This window comes from Convolutriloba macropyga, chromosome 14 (assembly GCF_964194025.1).
Source record: "Convolutriloba macropyga chromosome 14, txConMacr16.3, whole genome shotgun sequence".
Taxonomy (NCBI): domain Eukaryota; kingdom Metazoa; phylum Xenacoelomorpha; order Acoela; family Convolutidae; genus Convolutriloba; species Convolutriloba macropyga.
In genome coordinates this window covers 46,539,751-46,562,602 of record NC_134481.1, presented here as the reverse complement: position 1 = coordinate 46,562,602, position 22,852 = coordinate 46,539,751, and the positions used below count along the sequence as shown (strand labels likewise).

Here is a 22,852-nt window from a genome sequence, read left to right as displayed (position 1 = left end):
TACTTCAGTCGGGGGGGGGGGACATATTAGAGGTTGAGATATACCACTATTAAGATTTAAAGTGGAAAATGGCACCAGTTTCGGTGCACTTTTCGTTTGACTTTTTTTTTATTAAATTGCCGCCAATTGAGTTCAGCTGCTTGAAATTGATTGAGAGAGAATTTTAGATCACGCAGAACGCAAAAAGTCAAGGGCGTAAAAGTCACACTAAAAGTCAAAATTGTCAGGCAAAAATTTTGCATAAAAAGACACACACGATTACAATAAATGCTATGAACTTCGTTCAAGAGCAATTAAAAGCATAACGCTTCTTCGAGTAGTAAAAGGACACTCATCCAATACAATTCAAGTTATTTGCATTGTTAAAAAAAGATGGAGCACCAGTTTAGTCCAAATTTTTTGAATTGTAAAACCATGATCACTGAAACATAGCTACGCTCATCTTACAGCGGCTATAAACAGAATAAATTTTACTATAGGAGAAGCAAAACTATTTCTCCCAAAAACATTTTTTGCAGTTCAGCTAATCGACATTGCAACTGAGGGACATGCGAAAATTGATAAACCTCGAATTATCCACACCTAGTCTTACCTTTTAAGGGAACTTCCATAAACTGTTCATTGGGTGTGGTCACTGCAGCTTCCGATTTCTCATCTTGTGGAATAGTTGTGATAGCTGCGAAGCCCAGTCCTTCGGCCATGAGACTAGGCTGAGCCGTTTCTTTTGTGATCATGCCTGATTCAAGTGGTTGAGGTTTGACAACGTTCTCAACTAACTGAGGTGCCAGGGGACCTTCTTTTGGTTCAACTTCACTGGGCGACACGGTAGAAGCCTGGTTCGGTTTCGAATCAACAGTTGGAACGGCTTCGTCTAGTGGTTCCAATTGCGACTGATCACCTTTGATGATTGGCTGAAAAGTTTCGAGCTTGGAAGTATCCGGATCTTTACCGACAGAGGTAATGATAGGCTGGAATTTTTCGATGCTATCTATTACGTTTGGTTCTTCAGTGGTTTCCGTAGATTCAGTTATACTGTCGTCTTCTTGGTCTGTTTCCTTCGTTGGGTATTTTGCATGCGATTTTTTCACATCACTTTGGGGTTTATCGCCAGGTTTACTTTGACCCGGTACTTGTGTGGTGTTATCAAGAGGTAAGTCTTCAATTTTTTCAACAGCATCATCATCTGTACCAACGTTATCCAGGGCAAGATTTTGCTCGGTCAGATATTTCTTTGGATCATCGGGACGCCTTGTATCGTCTCCAATTGATTCGGGTTGAAAAACGCTTGTGATAGGTAGTTTCTGATCTTCATCAACTGTCTCTTTCTCAAACATTTCTGGTTTTTCACGATCTGAATCTTCGAGTTCAGGAAGAACACCTGGAACTGAGCTCCTCAAATTGTCATCGTAGGAATCGACCTCCATAGGTGCAATGTTGGCCGTGTTCGGATCTGTCAGAGTCGGAGTTTGCTTGTCCAACGACTTGATATCTCTCTGTTGTCTGTCTCTTATTTTCATGTCCACTTTTTCGTCAAAGAACTCTTTGCACTCTTCTTCAAGAGGTTCAGAAACCTGTGGATCAATAAGAGCAACTGGTGCAGTAACTTTTGGTTTCTCGTTCTGGTCCTTCGCTTTGGGTTTCTCATCGCGGGAGGAAACGTCGGAAGACTCTTCGTCAATTGTAGGAATCGTTCTAAAGTCGGTGTGTGGCATTGCTGGCGGACCATCTCTGCTCGCGTCCAACTTGTCTTTATCAAGTGGTGGGGTGGTTGTTTGCACAGGAGTCACCGATTCATATCCAGACTCAAGGTCAGCGAGAACGGAGTCTGATGGAGATCCAGAAAGTGACATCATTCTAACTCGGGAACTGTACGGATACCCTCTGGACCCGATGCTTGACATACTTGAATTGCTATCTACGGCCTTTGACGGAACCAAAGACACTGTTTTAACCTCGCCAATTGAAGCAAGCCAGTCAACTGCCGGAACGTCTAGTTCTTGCTCTCGATTGAGCGACGGTTCTGCCTCCCCAACGTCAAAAAGCTTCCCTTCTTTGACCAACGAGGAAATAAATGGAGTCTTTGATGGATATTTTCTGGACTCAGTTGCGTCGTGTGTTTTCATTTCTCTTCGCATTACAACATCGTCATCAGCTTCGCCTTTCTCAGCAACGACTGAAAAGAGGCTGCACGGCATCTCGAAGTCACCAGTAGTTGCCATACTTTCAACTTGAGCAGACAAAGGCGGGATATCTTCTTCAACTACATCTCCCGTCGAATCTTTACGCTTCTTAGAAATTGCATCAATTCTGGTCAGAATCGATTCTTGGACCTCAGGAGGAAGCTCCTCGAATTCGGATGACAAATCTGGGAAAACTTCTTTGATCAATGGATCCTTGTAGAACTCCGGTTTCTCTGCTGTTCCCGGCCTTTCAATCTTTTCGTTCGGTTGAGCTGCTCTGTTAAGAACCAGAGCAGAAACGTCCAAAACTACCGGTTGGTCCTCAGGTGGCAGCGTTGATTCCGACTGCGGCGCAGAGTTTGGACTTTCTTCCAATGGTTCAACAACAATTTTCTGACACTTCCGTACCAGACTAGAAATGAACTTGGAGGGTTCCAGTTGATCTTCATCAGAAACAGTTATTGGCTCAGTTGACATTATGTCATCGGGGGCTTTTGAAGCGGCGTCACGTTTTGTAGTTAAAATCGAAACTTGTTGGGCAAAATCGTCGTCAATTGCAACTGGGGGCTCGTCTTTGATTACAACCGGTACTTCCGGTTTCTCAGGCTCAGTTACGGGTTTTTTCTTTGATTTGATATTGATTTCGGTAATTCTTTGCTGTAGCGATGAGGGAACTTGACCCGGTGTCAGCTCAAACTCATTTTCCTTTTCCTTCCTGTCACCGGTCGTCAAGCGTTCGTGGCTCTCGATCGAAGTCGCATCGCCTAAGCTGTTATCCCACAAAGATTTGGGAATCATAATCAGATAGCTCGATTTTTCAGATGGGAGCGGAGTTTGAAGCGACTTAGGCAACTCGTTATACTTGATAATTTCATCAATAAAAACACATTTCGGGGGGTACTTTCTGATCTCCATGACCTCTCTGTCATTGGGCACTTTTCTCACTTGCAGAACAGTCAAAATTTTGTCACCGCGAGACGAAAAATCTTCGTCCAATTTTGCTTTCAAAATGACGTCACCGGTTTGCGGGCTAGCTACACTTGGTCGCTTAGCAGAGGTGACCACAATTTTTCTCGAAGGATCTTTCGACTTGACAGTTTCGTATACAACTTCTGATTTCTCGGAAGACTTTTGATGCTTCAAGTTCTGATTAATAAGTTTCAATGCTATAGGCGATGCTGATAGCTGGCGTTCAAATACTGTTTTCGAGAGTTTTTCATCTTCGACTAACTTTTTCACTAAGCGCGAGTTAGGTTTGAACTCTCTGATTTCCGTAAAAATTGTCACTCCTTTCTGATCTAAAAGTTTCTTCGCAATAACGACAACTTTTTCGTTTTCTTGTCTTATATGTTCGACAGCAACTGTGTTAACCTTGAAATTGGCGTCTTCTTTTTCGCCCAAAGTGTCCCAAGAATTCAATGGGAGATAATTTTTGTGACTAAAAGGTACATTGACAGCATCGTAAATTTTGCTTAAAGTTTTATCAGGAACAAACAAAAGATGAGATGACTGCTGTGAAGGCAAAGCTCCCGACAACCAATCTTTGTCCGTAAAAAGTTGATACAATTTGCTGTTGGGTTTCTCTTTCACGCTCAGATACGGCTGAAAACAGTGAGTGCTTCCTGTTTTTGCTTGTAAGTCTTTATCGCTCAAATCAAACGTCAATCGACCTTCTTTTCGGTATCTTTCAACTGTTGGACTTTTAGGTCTGTGTCGAGTTGTAAGGACAATAAAATCTCCACTTGAGTTAACTCCCTGTCGCGATACGTGGACAACTTTCTCATTTGTTTCTGCGATTAGCTCGTTTGCTAATTTCACGTCCTGAACGTTCATGTCTGCTTCGTGAAGGTCAAACTTTTCAAATTGTATTTTTTCATCAGGTGAAACACTTTCATCTGCAGATTCCGGCAGGAATGGAACAAATTCGGAGTTCACCCTCTCGTAAACTCGTTTCACAACTCTTTCCACAAAATTTTCCCCATTTTCTGAACCCTCTGAGATTATTTCATGCTCTGGTTCCTCCAAAAGGAAAGGAGCTGGAATGGTTCCCTGGTCCACCAATGCAACCAAAGTTGGGGAATCCGGTCGGTGTGTTTGCTGGGACACCGTTTCCTCGCCCTTTTCGTCCACGAATCGTTCCGTGACCTTGACCATTCGGTTCTCGTAATCCTCGACAACGTCTTCAACTCGGATGATGTAGACAGCCGGGTTCTCCATGAGCACTTCGGAGGACCTGGACGTCGGAAGGTGTTCAGTGGCTTCACGTTTTTTCATTTGGAACTTTCGTTGAACAACTTCCTCCGTTGATCTGTCCTGAACTGGCGTCGTACAGAAAGACTCCGGAATCAAACCAGAGCTGATCAAGTTTAGAATTGTAGGCGAATCGGCTCTGTGGACAGTTTCAATGTTCAGACCTTCGTGGTTGTCAAAAACCCTAATCAAACGCTCTCCGTTATCATTCAGTTCTTCTTCAGCTTTGAAAGACCAGGTATCGATTTTATTTTCTCCGTCATCAGTAACGGATTGCAACAACTTCAGTGTCATTGATCCAGGAGAAATCGGCCTCTCAATCGGAGCAGGCTTTAACTCGCTATCTGTTGATTTCTGGCGTGAAATTGGGAGTTCAAATTGTGGTTTGATATCGATACTATCGATATATGTAATTCCGCGTTCAGTTTTCACAATCGGAAGCGACTTTCTTAACTTGTTCAGTTTTTCGCTTCCACTCTCATAACGTTTCTCAAATTCAACTTTGTCGCCAATTTCTGAAAGGTAAGTTTTGGTCACTAAAGAGTATTTTTTTCCAAAAGGATCCATTTTATCTTCAATGTTGACCGTATGTAACACGACTTTCATGCCTTCAATCTCTTGCTCTGAGAGCAGGGAATCGCTACTGGAGCAACTTTCACGACCTTCGCTGGCATCGGAAACTGATTTGTGCTTTTTAGCGGTAATGTGAATGTGGCTCAATCCAGGAGCGTCGAAAACATCGCTACTTTCCCCGTGTGAGATTCCGGCTTCTTCAAGCATTGCCATAACCTCCTCTTCGTAATCAGTGCCCTTCACCTGTTCAACCAATTTCGGGTCGTCAAGGCGGAAGTAAAGCTTCTCAGCGTTTTCTCCTTCGCCCAAAACAATTTCCACAATCTCGTCTCCTAATGACTCTCTGGGTTCCATCATTTCGGGCGGAATCGCGTCGGCTGGAATTATTCCGGCATTGACCATGTCCAGAAGTTCCGGATCTCCTTGAGGGTATCTCCAAACTTTTTCACCGTGTGATGTCTGGAACTTGATGATGATAAACTCCGTTTCATCGTCCGAATCCTCCACTGAAATCTGCTCAACTACAATATCGATGTCGGAACCCTTCACCACGCCTTCTTCTGACAACAATATATCTTCCAAACCAGAGCCAGGTAACTCTCCAAACTCACACAGACACTCAACTGCAGTTTTAAGCATAGTCTCATAAAGCGGACCAACATTATGCTCCAATGTAATGCTCAAGAAATCATTTTCACGCGGCTTGAATAGCAATGTTTCTGTGAAATAGTTCGTTTGGTCATCAGTCGGGCTAAGCTTGTTCACTTCTACGAAAACTTCACTTGAAGCATAGCCTTGATTAGGTTTTAAGTCATTCGGCAGGGAACCTTCAAGTCGTAACTTTGCAACCTCGGCGTCATCGGGGACAAACACTTTGTGACTCGTTTCCATTCTGAGGTCCTGGTTAACTTTGACAGTCAGGACAGAAATCTGTGACATTTCGTTCTCTGTGCCTCTTATTTCTTCGACTTTTCGACCTTGTATGACAAAAGTCATCCTCTTATCAGTAGGTTTGATGCCCCCAGCTTCGGCTAATTTTTCATCGGTCAATTGAACAGGTGTTGAACTTCTCTGAAGCGATGAGGAATCCGGAATTGAGTCTTTGGAATCCATCAATTCATCTTCGATCTCTCGGTCAATGGTAGTCTGGATTTTGGTTCTGGAAGACTGAAGTTGAACTGCTGGCACCCCAGGAGCAGCTGGGTCAAATTCAGACCTCGTTTCTTCAACACGAGTCTTTGTATATCGCTCTGAAACTGTAGTTGAGGAAACAACTTTCAGACCTTGAACAAATTTGTCGATTTCAGGGTCACCTTTCCGGAACTTTTTTACTTCTTCGTAACTTTTCCCTTGTGAATCTTTCAACACACGTGTTATTTCAACAAAATGGTCTTTTTCATAAGCTGTTTTGAACTTCCTCTTGGTCGGCGAATCGGATTCTACAGGTGTTAAAGTTTCTACATTTACTTCTTCACCATTTACAATTTCAGTTTGAACTGATACGATGAAATTTTCCTCCAATTCGGGTGTTTTCATCGCATCTTTCGCGTTCATCAGGTCGATTATTTCGCTCGCATTTGGATCAGCAGGTGTGAAGTATTTAACCTCACTGTGTGAAACGCCGGCTTCGTCTGTATAAACTCGAGCCAGCTCAACGAATCCAGCGGTAGACTTCGAAGTCTTGTCAAGTTTTTGGAAATCTTCAGGTTCCAAGGCAGAACCATTTTCCAACATAGCCTCCACTCTTTGGTCATCAACTGGGAGTCTGATTCCCGTAGATTGGAACTTTCCGGTTTCCGGGTCGATCTTTCTGATGACGTAATACTCGTTATCAAGTTCTACGGAGGTTGTGATCGTTTCTCGTTTTCGTTTGCTGCCTCTCGGTTCAAGAGATGGCGAAGACACAATGTATGGTTTGAGTTCTATCGGTTTCTTTTCTGGATCGACTTTCACGTCTTTGAGTGCTTCTGGTTTTGCAGCGGAGCCTCTAGCAGCTTCCAGGTCAGGAATTTTTAGTTTTCCCACTTTGACTGCGGGTGCTTGGTTTTGGACCAGCCTAGTCGTCAATTGACCAGGTTCGATTTCACTCTTAATTTCAGTTGTTTGTGCATCAATTTGTTCGACGTCTAATTGTTGTCGCTTTGGAAGTTTTCCACCCTCCGTCTCCTATACAGCACAAAAAACAGTTACTACGTCAGTCAAGTACAAAAACATTTAGGCTAAACATAGTCACATTAAAGATGCGAAAGTGTCGTTCACTTTCGGCGTCACAATTTGGTGATCAATAGAAATGTTTACATTGGAGCTGAAAATAGCTCAGCTTTTATTTTAATTTATCGTGTTGACGAAAATCAACAGCTGTCTGATATTGTCTTTAAATTCGTGCAAATGTGGCTAAGAAAGAAACATATTTCATAGTTCCTCAGGGTCCTCCTGGATCTCACTCTTGCATCAGATCTCAAAAACGATGCTTAAAGTCATTAGCGTGGGGGGGGGGTTTAAAATCACCAGGAGCCCAGAAATGATATTCGCTATCTTCATCATTCTTATTATTCTACGCGTGGCACAGGGTGCTTCCAAATTTGCATTATATTACTGCATTCGATTAATTATACCATTACTATTAAAATTATGCCATTACTGCAAAATTCTTCTATTTCAACAGGCTTCAGGAATTTTTTTTCAAAAGTTTCAGAAAACAGACTGAAGATGAAAAGGAAGTGAAATTAGTCCTTTAACGTAGTCCTCAAGTCGCATCATTAGTTCATTCTTTCTGTTTCTTCTAACTTTGTAAAACATTTCAAATTGAGCACTTTAGGAGATAATTACAGTTGTATTTGAAGAGACCGATGTTCTTTGAAACAAACAATGAAGTCAAAACAAATTACTGTTTTATGTGTGCGACATTTTTTTTCGAAAAGGCTCAAAACAATTTGGACGTTCCTCGGTAGAAACGAATTCAGGAACAATCCAATATTATGTACATTTAGCTGTACGACAAATTAGAAGCTAATCAGAGACAAACACAATGAAAAACTCCGATAAACTCTTCATATACCAGCAAATGCAACATATCTGCAAAATCAAGTTTAAGTTTGAAGATGTCTCAGTTCTGAATCAAACTGAAATATTACTTCAAAAGATTTTGCAGAGTTGTAAACTTCAAACAAGTTTATGACTGAAACGTAAGGAAACCGGTAAAACGTTTCTTAAATAAAATGAAAGTTGATTTGCAAAGAGATATGCGATGGAATCAAAATCTCAGCTGCCCTTGCGTAAATGATCACAATCGCAGATGACAATCGATCACATAAAACAGCCGCATTACCTTTGTTCAAGTGCAGTCTCAAGAACAAAAACATAGCTGGCAGATTGCCAGAAAATAGCCGCAATAGATTCGTAGATCCGCAGTCTAAAAAAACAGTAAACAACACAGACCAAAAAAATTCGTCTTTTCATTGAAGGCTGATCTGTTAGATTTTGATTAAAAATCTGTATAAGTTATTGCTGCCTCTATTAGCTGATCTCAAATAACCTTCATTTAGAGTGACACACACCCATTTGACCTTATCTCTTTGAATTAAAGTAAATAAAAGTCAATTTCAAAGTGAGGAAGTCATTTTTGAGAGTGAGGTAAGTCAAGTGTGACCAAAAATTTAATCACGCGCATGAACAAAAAAAACTCGCTCCACTAAGAGCGAAAAATGACGTCACACATGCATTTCAGTTGTGAAATTGCATGAACGAATTAACAAAAAGTGGCTGTGACGTCATATGGTCGTAACAAAAATCATGACGACGAAATAAAAAAAAACCAAGAGAAGGCCAATAATAGCCCCAGCTATCGCTGTGCGGCTATTAATAAAACAAAACCAAAAACAAATCTCTTCTTTTTAATAATTGTCGGGATGTTACATTTTGATGAAGAATATGAAACATAGTAGATTGCCGGAAAATAGCCGCGGTAGACGCTTGTGGCCTTCCATGAATTTAAACAACTATAGAAACAAGATAGACAGACTGACCAAAAGTCCTTTAGTAGACTACTAGATTTTTTGGGTTAGATACGTAGTGTCATCTTTTTGATACACATAAGGTCTATAAGGAAAAAACCCTAAAAGAACTTTTTCAAAATTGATTTTCAAAACCAAAAACTCAAGACTAATAATCAAGAATTAGGGCAAATAAGTTTGGTACTACTTAGATGCGTACTATTGATCTTTAACTAGTAAATGTTCATAAAATAACGTTCCATAAGTGAGTTCAGGAGTCATTTTTTGAGAGAGCTAAGTCGCGCAATCGACCTAAAAGCAGAAATGACGTCACGCAGACAAATTTTAATTGTAAAGCAGTAGAAGTCACTGAAATAATTGAAAAAGTCAATTACAAGAAGTCAGGGTAAGAGGAAACAAAAATCTGTTAGACGAACTGAAAAAATTAGGAGCGCAATAATAGCCGCCTGGAATTGCTGACGCGGCTACTAAAAACTTATTGTTGCATCTATTAGCTGTTCTCAAATGACCTTAAATTAGAATTGACCTCATCTCCTTGAATTAAAGAAAAAAAGTCATTTTGAAAGTGACGAAAGTCATTTTTGAGAGTGAGTTAACCATATTATGTTCAACCGTTATATTGAATAATATTTTCCACCATTTAAATTGCTTTTGAAATGTGATTTAGCACAATATATGGTTTAAATCTGTAGAAAAAAAACGAACTGTAAAAACGTTTACTGTTCTGTTAAATTATTCTTCTGAAAAGTTAACGACATTAATGGCTAGTCTATAACAGTACATTGAACAATGGAGAGAAAATTGTTGAGCCAAAAAAAACTGACCACAAAGACCTCATTCATATTTTCCGAAAAAACTTGCCAGTTACAAATTATTGAACAACTTCCAGGCGTTGAGTGCTTGATTGAAAACACAACATAGCCGGCAGATATCCGGAATAACTCCGAAAGAAATAGAATTGCGTGCCGTATAATACAGACCGAAACAGATAGAGATATAAGTTGAAAAACTTATTGACGCCGCTCGAAAAGATATGTAAAAAACATTCAGCGACAAAAAAGCTTGATAAAATTCATTCCGCTGAATCTTCTTTTATTACACATATGAGATCCTCTGACCTCAAGCTAATTCAAATTAAACTTAAAGTTTCGAAGTGTAGGAGTCATTTTATTGAGTGAGGTAAGTCACATAAGATCAAAATCTCATCACGCAGATGACCCAAAAATTTTTTCTAGAGAGAGTCAGCAATTACTTTACGCGAGCAAATGTCATTAATGCGAGGAAGAGTTCAATCGGAAAATTTGACTTCTGTAGCTTTGCTTTGCCGTGTGAACAAGAGTAAAACAAAAAAAAACGTCAAAAAAACATAGCAGGACAAGTCCTGACGTGAAATTCCAAAAATTTTCACTGATTAAAAAAAACAACTAGACTCCGAATAGACTTTGACTGGATTTAGAAAATCATTTAGAGAAAAAAAAAACGATCAAAAATTGAAAACAGAGTAATAATTAAAGTTAAATTGGCGCATGTGAACAAAAAACCACTAGCGAGAATGCGAATTTTTTTCAAACACCGTTTTCTCACAAATTAGAAAATTTCACGTTGCAAAACCACTCGCTTTTTGCTCCACGTCCGCTTTTGGCGTGACCGAAATCATCACTTCAATTTGACTTCAAAAATCATAAAAATGTGTGAACAGATCTTAAAAGAAAAAGACAGCTCCCAAATACAATTCAAATTCGATGAATTGTCAAAAAACCAGGAGCACCGCAATATAACTCCGCTCAGCTTACAGCTTCGCAGCTACAATAAGTATTAATCGGCGCTTAAACAAAATCGCCCATAAGCTAATAAATTCCTTGAAACATTTTTCTTTTCTTTGAAATTGCCTTAGATATGGTCACTTAGATATTTTTTTCTCATAACTCAAATATTTTATTATTAAGTTGTCAAAAAATAAACAAATTTTAACAATGACGAAAATTTCGACCGAAATCGCCGAAAAGGCGCCGAAGATTATGCATCATAAAACGTCGTCAAAAAATGCAATTCCTTAAGTTTCTTTTAGTAGTTTAGTACATTACCACAAATGTTGCTCTGTGATGCTCTCAAAAAAGTTTTCAAAATTATGATTAAAAAAAGCTCCAACTTTTTCATCGCTCAGAGCATTTAAACATTACCTGAATTTTGCTTAACACATCTGTGATGTTTTTCATGAGGTGAGCCGACTGGAACAGCAACTGTTGGTATCGATTGTTGGCCTCGTCCAGATCTTCTCCCAGCTCCGTTCCAGTAACGCCAGTGACCCCGCAAACATTCCCACCAGTAGGACCAGCAGAACTGGCGGAAGACGTGATTTGCATCTGTGTGAGTTGTTCTACGTATGCTGTTAGGAGGTTGTCGAAAGCTACGATTTCCTTCAGACATCTGTTTCCTCGAGTGTTCACTTCTTCAAGTCTGGAGTGATATCGGGTCACTTCGTCGTAGAAGTCCTACATTGAAAAAATATTGAGCGCTATCAACAGAGATAATTAATTCCCTCAAACACCGAATGATGCAATAATCTTTCAAATTTTTGATACGTTTATGACAAATTCAAACATACATTCAAAACTAACATTGAAAAAAAAAGATTTTTGTACAAAAAATTTTTTTAAGTCCGATTTATTTTGATGGCACTTCGTAGTTGAACATACTTCTGTTTCTTAGAGAGAGGATACATGGGCTACTATAAATACCAATAAGCATAAGAGACGGTAAATAAGACTTATAGGAACGACGTTCAAATAGCGGGCATCTAAAATCGGGCTTTATGGGTTTATCCCGTTTCCATTTCTGACTTGAATTTTTTATACTGACTCTGTTCATTTTGAATTGCTTTGCTGAGCAACTGATGTTCAAATTCACTTTTAGCAGAATGAGAGTAGAGAGAAACAAGCCTCCAGAAGTCAGAAAGATTTCAGGCAAAATGTCGAAAAAGCGGCAAAATGGTAAAGCGAAAAAAGTTCGACGAAGTAAAAAACATAGCAGCACAAGTCCTGAAATACAATTCAAAGAATTGAATGAAAAACTCAGACGTACTCTATCTGACCAGCAGATCAATTGAACAATGCCGGACAGAACACAAAAATTATCAAAAAAAATTTGAAACTAAAAGAATCAAAACTGAACAAAAACATACTCATTGCTGAAACTCTGAAGCTTTTAAACCTAAGGCAAATTTTTTTTCCTATAAAAATACCTCTGGCGAAAAAAGTTTAAAATCAACTTTTGTTTCTGAAATCGGACCAGTATTTCATATGCGAGACCTGAAAAACATTCATTGGCCCTTGAAGATCGATTAACTCAAAAATAACCAAAAAATTTAGAAAAAAGAAATCATTTGCATATTATAGGGAAATGTAGCTCAAAATCGTGACATAAATATATTCAGAATCATTTCTGTGTCTCTAGAGGCTATTTAGTAACCCAATTCCAAGCTTTAAAAACTCAATGTCTCATAGATCGCTGGGCAAAAATTTTTAGTAAAAATTTGAAACTTCAAAAATTAGAAATTCGTTCAATTAAATTGTTGAAAGCCATTCAATTGTCCCCTAGGAACAATTTAAAAACATACTATCAAACCCTGGATGAGGTTATGGGCTACTGAGGCAAGAAAATATAAAAAAAATACAAAGAATTGTAAAAAAAAAACTTGTAAAAATTTGCAAATTCTATCAAAAAACTTCTAAAATTCGAAAGGTTAAATTATTGAAATCAAATCCATTGAAACTAAAAAACCATGCAGTAAATTTTTCAACAGAACGTGGAATAGGTTTTCTCGCACAAGAGAATGGACGAATATCAAAAACTGACAAAAACTTTAGAAAACCTTAAAAATATTCAGATTTTTTTTCAAAAAAATATTAAAATGCGAGACATTAAAAAGTTAAAACCATTCCATTGTTACTAGAAACTATGCAAACCTATTAACTAACCTCAAAGAACATTGCCTGGTCCCTGAAATTGGCAAAACTGAAAAAACGATGAAAATGATTTAAAAAAACTGAAAATGCGAATTTTAGTAAAAAAAATTGCTAAAATTTGTGATATTCAAAAGTTGAAACCTATTCCATGGCAACTAAAAATTTTTCAGTAACTGAATATCCAACCCCTAATGAGAATTTTGTGGCCCCTGGGACCCAAACAACCTGAATAATGACAAAAAATGTGAAAAAAATTGCAAGTTTTCTATAAAAAAGCTAAAATTCATGATGCCAAAAAGTTGAAAACCATTCCATTACCACTAGCAACTATGCAGTGATATATCATAAAGTCTTTTATCAAACCCTAGATGAGGTTTCTTGACACCTAGGGCTAAACTAAACTATAAAATGACGAAATATCAAACCCTAGATGAGGTTTCTTGACACCTAGGGCTAAAAAAACTATAAAATGACAAAAAATGACCCGAAAAAAATTTCAAAAATTAGTATCATTTTGTGTGTTTGTGTTTGTAGTATAAAAACATATAGCTCATAAAATGGTCATAACAAGCAACTTTGTCTCAAAAAAGGCCGGCATCAATTTTTAAAAACTTCAACCTAAGTCTAATCAAACGAAAAACTCAAAAAAATAACAAAACATAACCGACTAACGTCGGGCGAATTGCTCTCAAACGACCGGCGAGCGGTTGGCTTGGTCAGTAGCTAGCCACGGGGGGGGGGTGCACCGGGGGCTGATGGGGGCAGCACTGGGTGGGGGCAAAAGCGCGGTGGGGGGGGGGTGGAGCCAATAGTGGGGGTGGGGGGTCAACAAAGGGGGGGGGGGGGGGTGTCAACCTCTAAGAACCGCCCCTCACACCATAAGTATAAGTCTCCAAGACAGTTTGAGCTGAAACAGACCTGAAAGGCTCTAAGAGCACATAATGCCCGCGGGGCGCTACCTGTTTATCCCGTTTTTGAGGACGAAAAGTCAAAAGCGTCAGACGAAAAATTGGTCAAGCGAAAAATCGCATTAAAAAAAAGACCGAGAGGACTAATATAATTGCTACAAACTTCGTTTGAGAGCAATTAAAACATGAAAAATTGCACAATTTTGAGCCCACAAACTCCTAAAAATGACCTTTTAACCTTAAATTAGGGCTATCCCAGCAGCTGCACCACCATAAGCACTTGATGAACTACTAAAGCCCACTTTGGGCCTCTAATGAAACTTAATGCCCGCAGGGCTTTACCTGTTAATCCGTTTTGGAAGATCAAAGTCATTGAAAAATGTGTGAACACATCTTAAAAAAACAGCGCACCAAAACAATTCAAATTCTTTGAATTGTAAAAAAATAGGAGCGCTATAATAGCCGGCTGAGAAGATGAGGGCGGGTATTAACCAGAAACGAGGTTCAAATTTGTAGACAACGAGGTCCTTCATTGCATTCCCAGTATATGATGAATGTTTAAGGCTATCTTCAAACTTAAACATAACCGACTAAACGTCAGAAGAACTGCTCTCGAACGACTAGTGGGAGCTCTAATCAATTACACCCTGCTTCAGTCGGGGGAGGGAGCCTAAATGGGACTAAGAAGTTCAATAGTGGGTTTCAAATAACCACACTAGAGGTTAATATATACCACTATTAAGATTTGAAGTAAAAAAATGGCACCAGTTTCGGCGCACTTTTCATTTGACTTCTAGTAATAAATTGCCGCCAATTGAGTTCAGCTGTTTGAAATTGTGATTGAGAGAGAATTTTAGATCACGAGAAACGCAAAAATTCAAGGGCGTAAAAGTCAATCGAAAAGTCTAAATTGTCAAGCAAAAATGTTGCATAAAAAAGACACATAGGTTTACAATAATTGCTATGAACTTCGTTCAAGAGCAATTAAACAGCAAACAGAGGGCTTGCACAATACTGTTCTCTGCACAGAAATTTCCAACAATAGCAGCTCAGAAGCTGTAAAATAAAACCAAATTCCTAACACATTAAAGAAAAGATAATCAAAGAAGAAAAATCAAATTAATTTTTTGAAATAGCATGTTCTCAGACAAGAAAAAATCAACTAATGAAAACAATTGAAAACAGGTTTTATTGATATTCAACATTTTAATAATTTTAATTTCCGGTAACTGTAAGGAATTATTTATTCTGTTCAATTTATATTTAATAGCAGAGCAATTGCTGTTTAAAAGCACACTGAGCAATATGAGCGAAGACTGTATTCAGCCTAGAAAAGTCAACAAAATTTCAAACAAATAGTCCAAAAATGCTGCAAAATTGAATAGTTCGGTTGCTGAAGTAAACAAAAACATGATAAGTCCTGAACTACTCTTCAAAATTGAGCAACCTAAAGAGCTGCCTATCGGCCTCCTTGGAACAGCTGCTTTCGATTATAAATGAATCAGATACAAAAACAATAATGAAAAACGATTAACATAAGAATAATTTAAAACTTTTTAAAAGGGTTATCAAACGATTCCAAATGTAATCCTAAAAATAATTACACTACTGGACTTTAGACAGCAGACACCAACCAGCCAGACAAAGAAAAGGACACAAGACGTTTATCAAATATCGATTTGCACCAACGGATTGAAATTAAATGGCGTCAAAATCACTGAGACACACAATTGGAATTAAAACAATCTTTAAAATTTTCCCTCATTAGAAAACTCTCATGTCCTCTTTATGAGAAATAATTAGGGTAACACGCAATAAAAGTAACAAATGCGGTCAAAGATCAAAAACAAAATTTTGAAAATGCGTGTTTCAGTCAACAAAAATGAAACTATAGAACAAAATCAAACTACAATCCTCTTTAATTAGGGAGCAAATGAGATTACGTGACAGAATAATAGTAATCATAAAAACGAAAGACGAGCCAAAAACAAAAATAAGAATAGGTGAAACAATTAGATAAGAATAGAAACGAACAGACATGAAATATGATCCTTTAGAGAGTCAATGACACCATTCATTAATGAGGTCAAGTGGGCTAACCACAAAAACAATAGAAAAAAAGCGAAAAAAAAACAAAATAAATTCAATAAATTTGTAAACAAATGGCACGAAATACATAAAAACCGTCATCTTTGAAATTAAATAATTAAGTCAACTCAAACGTGCATTGATAGAGAGCAAATGAGACGCTTTATTAGTGATTAACAAGACTAATTGACAGAACAGGAAAACAACAACAAAAACGGCAGAAGACAAGAATTTCCTGAAAAAATTTTAAAAAAATGGAGTCCAAGTCATTACAAAAGTTAAATTAAAGTTTAACTCGGGAAGTAAACTCCAATGGACCTCATTAGACAGCCATTCAAAAAACATTTATAGAATAAGTGACAGACTCAAAAACAACTATGAAAAGGGCGGAACGAAAATCACAAATCTTTCATTAACAATTCGCTTCAAAGGCGTTGAGAGTTTAATAAAAATAGAAACAACCAAAAAAGTGAAACACGAGTACAGAGAGAGCCAACAGGGTAGGGTTGGGAAGCCTGAACCAGAGGGGGTCCAAATAGCCAAGTGAAGGAGGGTGGATGAGAAGTATGGGGGGAGGATTGAGTGGGAAGGGAGGGTGAGTGGGAAGGGAGGGATAGGATTTTTAGATTGAGAACCGCCCTTAATCATGAAATGGTCTCCTCAAAAAGTTCCGCTGAATCGCATACTTTGAGACTAGTAGAACGTAGAGGCTCTAAGAGAGCTGCTCAGCCACTTAACCTCCGTACTTTACCTGTTTATCCCGTTTTCGAGGACGAAAAGTTAAAAGGGTTAGACAAAAAATTGGTCGAGAGAAAACGCGCATTTAAAAGTTTATAAACTAAGTTTGAGAGGAATTAAACATTTAAAATCACTAGAGAGAATTAAGAGAAAACCAAAGAAACCAGAAGGCAAATTATCCGATGAAAAAATCTCCCAAATCAAAAATTTGTACATACACCATTTTTTCGCTCTACTTTAAAAAGAGTCGAGAAAATTTCATGCCCTAAAATTACTCATTATTCGCTACCTTAACTACTCCAGCGCGAATATAAACACTACTTCAATTTGACTTTTCGCTGACAAGAAGAACAGTCGGAAACACGAGAGCGACTATTAGACATTGAAAAAGTATTTGGAAGATTATCAACAAAAAAAAACTGAGGGAGTGTCATCGGTATCAGCAGGAAAATTCTTGATATCAAAAAACTCTAATTTGCTGATGAAAATAATTGAAAGTTTAGGTGGTTGAAATCTGCGTTTCGGGAGCATTCATATGCAACCTTTTTAATTTTTCTAGGAGGCGAATGAAATTTTCTTGGACAAAACTCCTTCTAAACCTGCAAAACAAGACAAAACTAACTTCCTTTCAAATGCCATATTGGTTATCGCAACCCGTCTTACAACCACTCGCCCGCATAAATCATAGCCGTAATGTAGCCAGTTTCGAGCGGCTACAAGAATCATTTTCGACCAAAATAATATTTTACGTCAAAAAACATTCTTCAAATTGATTCAGGAATTATTATGGCTATGATTTTAGCCTCCTGAGTGGTTGTAAAACAGGATTCAAGAATCAATGTTTCACGCGGAAAGAACTCTATGTACTGTATAAAAAATTAAGAAAAAATTTTTTATACAGTACATATAGTGATGTCTACATATAAAAAAACCTTAACCACAATTATTTCTATTACAGATCTGAAACAAACAGTGTATCTATCAAAACACATAAGCGGAGCAGGTGGGTGAAACTTTCAAGGTTAAGAACCGCTCTTCACACCAAGAAAATGTCTCTTCAAAAGTTTTGCTGAATCGCATGCTTAGAGACGGGTTATGCATACGGCTCTAACAAAAATTAATGCCCTCCTAGCGAAAAATCGCATAAAAAAGACCACAGGACTAATACAGCTGCTACAAACTTCGTTTGAGAGCATTTAACCAGAAGGACACCAGTTGATATAGCATTAATGAAATTCAAAACGATTCATTTTTAAAAAAAACTCAAATCTGAACAGAGGGAATCAGACGAACATAGCTGCAAAAATGAATTACGTGCTGTATAATCAAAGCAGAAAGATAGAGAAATAACTATGATTCTACCAATGCCGCTATTCCAATCTTTTTGAAAAGAGCATTTATTATCCACTCCCCAGAAATTGACGTGCAGCCGGAAATTGGCCCGCACCCCTTTTTTAATATTAAATTTTAAAAAAATGGGACATTTTAATGCATTTTAAAAATCCACTTCAAATTGAAGTCTTGGAGATTTTAAAAACAGACACTTCGTATATTATGAAATCAGAGAGCAATATATGAAAAACTGCAGAATATCGATTAACTCTATGCCATTTATGTGATTGTCAACAGTATTGCTACACAAGATATTTATTTTAAATTAGGTACCTGATTAAATTTATTAAGAAATGTTTAGTGACCAACATTTTCCTAATTCTTATAGCTAAAAGCGTAAAGAAATCGTTGACTTTCCGGGACACCAAAATCGGGAAGGATACTCAAAATATAGCCGACAGATTGCTGGAAGTATAGCTGAGAAATAGACTTGTATGCTGTAGAATAAAGGTAGAAACAGATGTAGAAATGAGTTGATAAAGTTTTCAGCGCCGTTCAAAAAACTATGGAAAAAAATCGCCAAATTGATATGACTTTTTCAGTTTGCTTCATCAGAAGTCTTTTTGATTAGAAAAATTTTTATTACACAAAGAAGTTTCTTTGACCAAATCATTATTGATTTAAACATGATCAAACTCGAGATGTTACTGAGAGGAAGAGGCCATACAACAATTTCTAAGTTCAGCATTTCCGTGTGAACAAATATACAACAAAAAGCGCCAGAAAAAGAAACAAAAAACATAGCCAGAAGATCCGGAAATGAATCAAACCTTTGTTTTACCAAATACCCTAACCAACCTTAACGCCAAGTAATAATTAGAGCACAGAAAAGAATTTTCAGTTTTCTTTACTATTAACAGGCGTTAAAATTCGATTTAGATTTTTGTTGTTTCTATTAGTTCTCCCTAATTAACCTTCATTTAGAAGGAGTGGTGCATAGTTGACCATAACGCCCTCTATTGGAGCAAGCAAGTCATTTTGTAAGTGAGCAAATGTCACTTGTGAGAGTGAGGTGAAATTAGGTTCTTCAACAATTTTTTGTGATGTCTCACTGACTTCGACTTATATAGTGTACAGTTTACTTCGAATAACCTTCCCAACAAAAGACAAAACTCCACAAACATTTTGAATACAAGCAATGCAAACAGTTAGAAAGAAAAGATATAACAGAAAAAAATTTTGTCCAGAGTGAAGGTATGCGAGCTAAGAACGTAAAAAATCTTTCATTTGTTAAATTTCAAGTTGACCTTTCAATAAATACATAGGTCAAGTTGTTTCACAAAAAATCATCAAGAGTTTTAATATATCAATTGTAGATTAAAGTCAAAATTATCAGTCGAAAGCTAATAAAAGGTTGGCTAAATAATGCACTCAAAAAGTGCATTAATTAACGGCAACGTCGGTACTTAAATTCAAAATAACATAGCCGGCAGATTGCCGGAATAGCTGCGAAAGAATAGACCTGCGTGCCATATAATAGAGGTAGAAACAGATACAGATCTAAATTGAAAAATCAATGCCGCTCAAAAAACTAGGCTAAAAAACATTCAGCGATAAATCAATAAAGCTTGTTAAAATTCATTCCACAGAAGCCTCTTATTAGGGACCTTTACTGCACATATGAGTTCCTTTGACCTTAAATAAATTCAAATTAAACTTAAATTTTAAAGTGCAAAAGGCATTTTATTGAGTGAGGTAAGTCACGTGTGATGAAAATCTAATCACGCAAATAACCTAAAAACTTTCGGTAAAGCGAGTGAGAAATGGCGTCACGCGCGCGAATGCCGTTAGTGAGAGGAAGAAGTCATTCAGAAAGTTTGACTTTTTCAGCTTTGCTGTGCGAACAAACGTAAAACGAAAAAAGAGCGTCAGACGACGAAACAAAAGAACATAGCAGGACAAGTCCTGACGTACAATTCAAAGAATTTTCATTGACTAAACAGAAAAACTAGACCTAGAATGGACTATGAGTGAAATCTGAAAATCATTTTTATAAAAATCGGATAAAAAAATAAGAAAAAAAAACAGAAAATCAATGTCAAAATGCCGCATATGAACATAAAAACCACTAGCCAGAAATGAAAATTTAATTCAAACACAAAACTAGACCTAGAATGAGCTGTGAATGTATTGACAAAACCATTTAGAAAAAAATCCGATCCAAAAAATCGAAAAAACAGTAAAAACCGAATTTTTGTTCAAACACAGTTTTCTCACTCAACTTTAAAATTAGAGCGAGGAAAATTCACGCCGCATAACCACTCGCTTTTTCGCTCATTTTCCTGTTTCGGCGTGACCAAAATCACTACTCCAATTTAACTTCAAAAATCATGAAAATGTGTGAACAGATCTTACAAAAAGACAGCGCCCCAATACAATTCAAATTCTTTGAATTGTAAAAAGACAGGGCCCCAATACAATTCAAATTCTTTGAATTGTAAAAAAAACCACGAGCACCGCAATATAGCTACGCTCAGCTAACAGCTTTGGAGCTTTAATAACCAACTTACGACTGACGAATTGCTCGTAAAACTTTTCAAAGAAAACTGGGGGTGGGGGATAGTACTAACTTTCCACAACTCAACGTCATATCAAGAAACCGGACCTCTTGAGCAGTTTTGTTGAAACATATTTATAGACTAGTATATTTCCAATGGTACTGAATAGGAACAAACACCTAATATCCTCGGGTTTTACGGATTTATTGGGTTTCGAAAGACGAAACGCATCAGACCAAAAACCGATCACACAAAAAGTCGCATAAAAAAACGTCAGGACCCAAATTTTGGTCGAGAGCGATTAAAATAGGGAACATTCTCGACAAAAGGCCGGAAAATAGCCACCACTGATTCCCATAACACTGCTTAGGATTGAAACAAAAGACCAAAAAAAACTGAAATTGATTGTGCTACAAAAAACATTTTTAGAGAACCTTGTTTCTCGATGACAGGATTCAGGTATTGGCATCCATAAGACTAATTAGAACAGTTCAAATACCGGTCATCTAAATCTGGAATTTATGGGTTTGTCTGTTTTGATTTCTTTTTATGGTGAGCGGAGTGGGGCGGGGGGTCAACCAATGGGGGGGGGGGGTTAGGGATGCCCGAGGTGGAGCGGGGGTAACTGAGTGGTGTCAAACATTTGAGACTAACACACACACACTGAAATTGTCTCCTCAAAACAGTTTTGGTGAATCGCATACTTAGAGAATAGCAAGGCGTAAGGTGCTCGGCCACTTAATGCCCTCCGAGCGCTGCCCGTTTATCCCATTTTCCAGGACGAAAAATCAAATGCTTTCGACAAAAAAACCGGTCAAGCGAAAAATTGCTGAAAAAAAACAAACTTCGTTTGAGAGCAATTAAAAAGATTTCACGCAAAATGTCGAGTTTCAAGTTTCAAAAATTCATGTAAATGCTGTAAAGAAAGGTAAAGCAAAGCATTGACAAAGTGAAAAAATTAGCGCCGCAATAATAACCGGCTGAGAAGATGAGGGTGTCTATTAATAATGTTTTGAACGTGAACAATAACTCATCACTCGCTCAGCAAAAAAGCAAAAATATCGCATCTTTCCCATCGTAGCCCCCATCTTAGTGATTATATAACTTATACCCCCCCCCCCCCCTGTGCTATAATGAGAAAGCAAAAAATCTTCACTACTTTTTTCTGGTGCTCAAAACAACGGCAGACAACCAGTCTGTTCTCTCCGCTTAATAATACTGTCCGACAGTTTAGCCTGAACAGCATTTTCTTAGGTGCCGCAACACCTGTTTAAAATACACTCAAACAAAATCCTGAATTATAACTTTCCACCAGTACTCTTCTACTCGTTAAAATGAAACGAAACTACGGTTCTGAAAGAGATGCTTCGCTCCGACTTAAGTTTCGAATAAACCCAACAGCTCTCTTGAACCAACAGATACTGCAGAGAAAAAAAAACATTTTACCTTGGCATCATCCCACTTTCTGGCCAGTTCCCAGATGTAGTCAGAATCTTTCCGGTCCACAGCTAAATCTTTGTCCTCTTGACCTCTGAAAGGTGCTCTCTTCTCCATCTTGTCAAGCCACTTGCTCAGATTAGCGAAATCCACAGCGAATGTCTTCAACAGATTCACTTCCAAGTTGCACAGTTTGACCCTGGAAGCAGACAAAATATTGATAGAACAGCTGACATTTTAAGAAAAAACACTGAATTCCGAACCATTTCAAGGAGTATATAACTGATGTAGTCCGGGAGAGTAAATATTTACAAATTACTCACTCATTACAACAAAAAATTTACAAATTACTCACTCATTACAACAAAAAACATGAGTGAATTCTTTTTTCGTGGAATAATAAATGAAAAAAAAACGCATTAAGTTTATACGTTCTTATACGTCAACCTAACAACAGTAAGTCTAGTTCATATTTCCAAAATTAAAGTCACGCCATGTTCAACAAGTAACCTTCCACTAACAAGGGTTCAAGTTAAAAACTGAGCAGAAGAGAATTTTAAGCATCTTGGAGAAATTTTTTGTCTGGTTTGATTATAATTTTACTGTGTAGTTCATTCCAATCTAGTGTTGACAATCTCACACCATGAATTCTGCATTTTGCTGGAAATAAATATCAGGTTCAAGAAAAAATTTTTGGTCCTGTTAGACTCATGAAAACTCCAAGTGACTAATGGACATTCAGTTGGTGGAAAAAAAGCAGGTCGTAACTGTTTCTTTATTTTCCAAAAAATGTATTCTTTCTGTTCGCAA

General features: G+C 37.7%; 1 protein-coding gene across 17 annotated transcripts in view; it reads right to left on the bottom strand.

Annotated features, from left to right (window-relative positions):
* LOC142352801 (uncharacterized) overlaps window positions 1–22,852 on the bottom strand; it is a 255,743-nt gene that overhangs the window by 175,917 nt on the left and 56,974 nt on the right. For all 17 annotated transcript variants that reach the window (XM_075404917.1, XM_075404926.1, XM_075404919.1 and 14 more), the window contains 3 exons: window positions 22,052–22,241; window positions 11,197–11,508; window positions 593–7,169 (listed from right to left, as the gene is read on the bottom strand). In XM_075404917.1, coding sequence (XP_075261032.1) covers window positions 593–7,169; window positions 11,197–11,508; window positions 22,052–22,241 — 7,079 coding nt within the window. The remainder of the gene's footprint in view (window positions 1–592; window positions 7,170–11,196; window positions 11,509–22,051; window positions 22,242–22,852) is intronic.